The sequence below is a fragment of the Octopus bimaculoides genome, chromosome 23, assembly GCF_001194135.2.
Source record: "Octopus bimaculoides isolate UCB-OBI-ISO-001 chromosome 23, ASM119413v2, whole genome shotgun sequence".
Lineage (NCBI taxonomy): Eukaryota > Metazoa > Mollusca > Cephalopoda > Octopoda > Octopodidae > Octopus > Octopus bimaculoides.
Window position 1 is genome coordinate 5,311,559 of NC_069003.1, and position 6,976 is coordinate 5,318,534.

Here is a 6,976-nt window from a genome sequence, read left to right on the forward strand (position 1 = left end):
TACATACTTATATACATACATATATACTTACATATATACATACATATATACTTACATATATACATACATATTTACATATATACATACATATATATTTACATATATACATACATATATATATATAAATATATGTGTGTGTGTATAAATACATATATACACATATACATAAGTATACAATCGTACACATACACACACATATATAGACACAGGCATGGCTGTGTGACACTTTGCAGATGTGCCTACTGCTATAGCTTTGGTCTGACCAAAGCCTTGTGAAGGGATTTGGTAGATGGAAACTGAAAGAAGCCTGCTATGTATGCATATATGTATGTGTGCGCACGTATATATATATATATATATATATATATATATATGTGTACAGCAACTGAAAAGCCGCCTTGTCGGGCAGCTGTTAGGCTAGCTCCTGTGGCAGGCTCTTCATTGCACCTTGGGCCCAATAATGACACTTCATGCATTGAGTACATATTAAATTTTATTTGTTCGACTAAAGGCGGTGCTCCAGTATGGCCGCAGTCAAATGACTGAAACAAGTAAAAGAACATGATCATAATTTCAACTCCCCAGTTTTTCCTTCAGTCACCCGAGCAAGTTGGAACTTATGAAAGCAGCTTCCTATTACTCGGGACGTCTCAAACAAGGGATCGCTAAGAATTTGAAAACAAGCATGGGAGTTTAGGACAAAATTAGGAAAAGCAAGACAACACAGCCGCTCACCCATCAACCCATGCAAACTAATCCATTATTCAGTTCTATATTTAAGAGATGAGGAATTATGTACATTATTTACATTTGACGGATATTTGTCCTCATCTTGTTTGTTGTTAACACGTTTCAGCTGATATACGCTCCAGGAATGAGAACCCAGGTTCGAAATTTCCCCAAGACACCTGATGAAGGCTGGAGGGTATATCAGCCGAAATGTTGTGTTAAGAAACAAGACAAGGACAAATGTCTGCCAAATGTAAATAATGTAATCTATAATTGATTAATGGTGACGAGAGAGATCAATACATACCGGTTGTGGTTGTACTGTAAAACAACAGGGAAAACAGATTATGGCATCGGCCATCTTTCACAGCTCAGTCAAGACCGGATATCACAGTTGAAGCTGGTCACAAAGTTTTGTGACCAGAGCTGGATGCAAGTGTCACACTTCAGCCAGCTACTACCTGCAAAAAAAAAAACAAGAAAAGAATAATAATAATAATTAACAGAGAAGAGGGAGAAAATTATTATGATTAATTTGTATACCTGTATCCAGGTGTCACTTTGATGTCATGCGGTGTTCTCTCACTCAATAATAATAATAATCCTTTCTACTAAAGGCACAAGGCCTGAAATTTGAGGGAAGGGGCTAATCGATTTCATCAAGGGTTTCTTTGAGAGATACACTGTCATCTGTTGGAGTTGATATGTTGATTAGAAAGCATTTTTTTTCTTAGTGATCCCTACCGTTATTATTATTATTATTATTATTATTATTATTATTATTATTATTATTATTGTGCGAAATAAGTACCAGTGTTGCAAATATAAGAACAAGGCCTGAAATTTTGTGGGGAAGGGGCATCGACCCCAGTGTACAGCTGGTACTTATTTCACCGTTTCCAAAAGGATGAAAGGTAAAGTCAACCACGGGGGAATTTGAACCCACAACATAAAAACAGACAAAATGCCTAGTGGTATTTTGTCAGCCTTGCTAACAGTTCTGCCGGCTTGTTACCTTAGAATGAACAAATGCTGGTTTCAAATTTTGAAATAAGGCCAGCAATTTTGATGGGAGAAGTAAGTTGATTACATCGACCCCAGTATGTAACTGGTACTTATTTCATCAACCCTGAAAGGATGAAAGGCAAAGTTGACCAAGGCAGAATTTGAACTCAACTTAAAAACAAACGAAACGCCACAACGTGCTAATGATTCTACAAGATCCCTGCCTTTGATGATAATAATAATAATAATAATAATAATAATAATAATAATAATCCTTTCTACTATAGGCACAAGACCTGAAATTTGGAGGGAGGACACTAATCAATTACATCAGCCCCCAGTGCTCAACTGGTACTTATTTCATCAACCCTGAAAGGATGAAAGGCAGAGTTGACCTCAGCAGAATTTGAACTCAAATTAAAAACAAATGAAAATGCCAGGCGTGCTAACGACTCTGCCAGCTTGTTGCCTAGAAACAGGACAAATATTGCAAAACATTTCATCCAATTCTTTAACAAATTCCACCTATCTACTGCTCTGAACCAGTCGTTTATTCAATCAACCCTAGGATAATGAAAGGTGAATATGACCACAGCAGGATTAGAACTCAGACAATAAAGAGCAGGGACAAATACTGCAAAGCATTTCGTTTGACAAATTTATGGCACCGCCAATCCACCACCTTTAAATGATAAAATCAACAACGGTGTTTTGACAAATGATAAAGCAATATTGTTTTATGATAATGTCTTAAGAAAAGTAAGCTAAAACGGTAAGGAATAAGACTGGCACCGATTTAGATACTGATCTGAAAGAATTTGAGTTATGTAGGTGAGGAATGTCTTAACTCCAGATTCTTGATTATGCTGAAAATTAAACTGAAACGCAACCAATGAATTCTTCAGTAATGAAGTCATGGAAGGGTGAAAAGTTGGAGTAGGGGTGGAGGGATGGGAGGGATAAATTAACCTTGGTATTCAACCAATATCAATTTATCGACCTCTGGAAGGAAAACCAAAAAAAAGTGAAACCAGCCCTCAGCAGGATTTGAACTCAAGAACAAGAAAGGATGTATCTTCGGAGTGCATGAGGTCTTTTTTTTCAATCAAGGACATGATTATGACCAAGATCGTGCCTGTCTTCTTCCATGGTAGCTTGATAGAAGTGGGGAGAGGGAGGGGGGAAATGAGAAAAAAAATGTGAAGTCCATAATTTTGTTGAGGATGATTACAACGGGTTGCAGGCATGGCTGTGAGGTAAGAAGTTTGCGCCCCAACCACATGGTTCTGGGTTCAGTCTCACTGCATGGCCACTTGGACAAGTGTCTTCTACTATAGCCCTGGGTCAACCAAAGCCTTGTGAGTGGATTTGGTAGAGAAAAACTGAAAGAAGCCCATCATGTGTGCACGCGTGTGTACATACATACATACATACATACATACACACACACACACGGCGAGCTTCTTTCAGTTTCCATCTACCAAATCCACTCACAAGTTTTACATGAGTGTATGCATGCATCTTGGCATTTGCTTATGTCCACCGGTGCTGGTGTGTTTACATCCCTGTAACTTAACAGTTCAGCAAAAGAGACCGACAGAATAAACACCAGGCTTTAAAAAATTAAGTCCTAAGGTTGATTCATTTGATTAAAACTCTTCAAGGTGTATGGATTAGTGGTTAGGGCATTCGGCTCACAATCATAAGGTCGTGAGTTCAATTCTCAGCAGCACACTGTGTCCTTGAGCAAGACACTTTATTTCACATTGCTCCATTCTACTCAGCTGGCAAAAAAGTGAGTAGTTCCTGTATTTCAAAGGGCCAGTCTTGTCACATTCTGTGTCACACTGAGTCTCCCTGTGAAGTACATCAAATGTACACGTATCTGTGTAGTACTCAGCCACTTGCATGTTAATTTCAAGAGCAGGCTGTTCCATTGATTGGATGAACTGGAACCCTCATCATCATTCTTTAGGGTACCCCTAATAAATTACTTCATAACTCCAAAACCTCAAAACTATAAAAACATCCAAAACACACAGTCCCCTAGATCAGTGCTACTCAAAGTGGTGGTCCAAGGAGGTAAAATCATGGAATAATAATATTTTCTACCTTACACTCACTGACTATGTTTACCCAGCATACTTTGATAATATGATAGCAAGGAGGTAAAAATCATAGAATTGTATATTTTACCTTATACCCAATAGACACTCTTACCCAGCATGCCGAGATAATATGACAGCAAGGTGGTGAAACCACAGAAGTATGTTTTCTACCTTATACCCAATTGACACTTTTACCCAGCATGCCGAGATAATATGACAGCAAGGTGGTGAAACCACAGAAGTATGTTTTCTACCTTATACCCAATAGACACTTTTACCCAGCATGTTGAGATAATATGACAGCAAGGTGGTGAAACCACAGAAGTATGTTTTCTACCTTATACCCAATAGACACTTTTACCCAGCATGCCGAGATAATATGATAGCAAGGAGGTAAAAATCATAGAATTGTATATTTTACCTTATACCCAATAGACACTCTTACCCAGCATGCCGAGATAATATGACAGCAAGGTGGTGAAACCACAGAAGTATGTTTTCTACCTTATACCCAATGGATACTTTTACCCAGCATACATAGAGATGACAGCAAGGAGGGGGAAATCATAAAACTATATTGTTTTTACCTTACACCTTATGGACACTTTTCTCCATCATACTTAAACAGATAACAAAGGAGGTGAAGTCATCAGACTATAATATTTTCTACCTTTAAACCCAGCGGACACACATTTATCCAACATGACAGCAACGTTGAAGCCACACAATACAAATGTCTTCTCGACACAAAAGATACCATCCCAACATGTTTGATAATAATCGCAACTAAGTGAGAAACATTTCCTCTTTTTCAACGTTTGTCACAAACCAATCTGTTTAAAACACGAAACAGATGAGATTTATATATCAAAACAAACCATCAGGAAATGAAGCCTGTTTACTACTGTTTTTATTTATCCTATTTTTATTTTTCTATCATTATTATTATTATTATTAGTAGTAGTAGTAGTGTCATTATTATCATTATAATTATCATTATTATTATTATATATTTATTTATTAAATTGTGGTTATGAATAGAGAGTGAGAAAAAGTTTATTTTTCTATAACAGATGTTGGTGAAACCTATTGTTCTTGGGATTTTAATTGGAAGGGGGGAAAACAATGTGTGTGTATTTGTGTGTAGGGGGGAGGCTAAGTGCAAGCATATGAAGAGAACAAGTGTGTGTTTGTTGAATGTGTAGTCTTTAAACAGAAACATGTCACTTTGATGCCAACAGTTGTAACAAACCGTATGTTTGTGCAAGCTGGTTGATAATAATAATAATAATAATAATAATAATAATAATAATAATAATAAAGGCACAACGCCTGAAATTTTGGGGGAGGGGGACTAGTCGATGACATCGACCTCAGTACTCAGTGGGTACTTAATTTATCGACCCCCAAAAGGATGAAAGGCAAAGTCGACCTCGGCAGAATTTGAACTCAGGACGTAGCGATGGGCAAAATGCCACTAAGCATTTCGTCCAGCGTGCTAACCATCCTGCCAGCTCATTGCCTTAATAATAATAATAATAATAATAATAATAATAATAATAATCCTTTCTACTGTAGGCACAAGGCCTGAAGTTTTGGGGGAGGAGACTCATTGATTACATTGACCCCAGTATGCAACTGGTACGTAATTTATTGACTCTGAAAGGATGAAAGGTAAAGTTGACCTCGGCAGAATTTGAATTCAGAACGTAGTGACAGGTAAAATACTGACAAGCATTTCACCTGGCATGCTTAACAATATTGCCAGCTTGCCTAATAACAACAACAACAACAACAACAACAACAACAATAATAATAATAATAATAATAATAATAATCCTTTCTACTATAAGCACAAGGCCTGAAACAAGTAATAGAAAGGCAATAGCAGAAGAAAAGACCCAAAGGGAATTCAATGGTGATCGACCCCCACCCCACAAAATCCTAGATTACTTTGACACACCACAGACCCCCAAAAGTGCCCTCTTCTAGTTCCTTATCTCCTGGTTATAGTCACACTTTCAGGTTAGAAACAGCGTCCCCTCCATCAATCTCATTCCTCTTCCCCTCCTAACAATAACAAACATAAGAATGGTAACCAAAATATATCAAAGATAAGGACAAGAAACTAAATTCCTTCATTTAGTAGCTAGTAAGAGGGCCCCTAATTCTTATCCTTTCACCCTAATTTGATGACGAAAAAAAAAGAAAGGAAGAAAGAAAAGAGATGAAGATTAGAATCTGAAGATCTTTTCTGCTTGGGTTGGGAAATTTTTTTGGTATGTTCATTTTACTGTTCCAGCCACCACCACCACCGCCACTATCAGGCACCACCGCCACCGCCATCAAAATTCCATTATCCTTCAAACAGTGTCGCAAATAAAGTAGAATGAATTTGGATAATAGTAATTCATTTTCTTTTCTTTTTTTTTTTTAGGATTTTAATATAAAGGTGCCGGCATGGCTGTGTGGAAAGAAGTTCGCTTCATGACCACATGGTTTCAGGTTCAGTCCTACTGAGTGGTACCTCGAGTAAGTGTCTTCTACTACAGCCCTGGGCCGACCTGAGTCTTGTGAGCGTTTTGGTAGACAGAAACTGAAAGAAGCTCATTGTGTGTGAGTGAGTGTGTGTGTGTACATACACACATATATATACACACATGCACATGCACATGTATATATATATATATATATATATATAAAATCACATATGTACATATATATACATTCACACTTACATATACATATTCACACACACACACACACACACACACACACACACACATATATATATACACACACACATTCACACACATATATACATTCATACACACCCATATATATACATTCACATGTACACACACATATATGTAAACCAGGTACTTTATTCCACTATACGTAATATGTCCCTTATTAACCTTAGAGGTATGAAAGAGCTACTACTTAACTCCAGGAGGATTTGAACTCAGAATGCCAGGCACTGGAACAGTCATTACAACAGCAGACCACCTTTTGCTTTTTTTTGTTTTCATTTATCTATTTAATTTTTTTTTTTTTGACACTAACAATTCTGCCCTTGCACCTATGTTCAGAAGTCCATATCATTGTAATCATACAGCAACATTTATCCACTC

General features: G+C 37.2%; 1 protein-coding gene across 1 annotated transcript in view; it reads right to left on the reverse strand.

The window, feature by feature from the left end:
- LOC106871450 (CDC42 small effector protein 2) overlaps positions 1 to 6,976 on the reverse strand; it is a 38,054-nt gene that overhangs the window by 12,358 nt on the left and 18,720 nt on the right. Inside the window, exon 2 of the mRNA XM_014917921.2 lies at positions 1,037 to 1,190. Within this exon, the coding sequence (XP_014773407.1) occupies positions 1,037 to 1,090 (54 nt within the window). The 5' untranslated portion in view covers positions 1,091 to 1,190. The remainder of the gene's footprint in view (positions 1 to 1,036; positions 1,191 to 6,976) is intronic.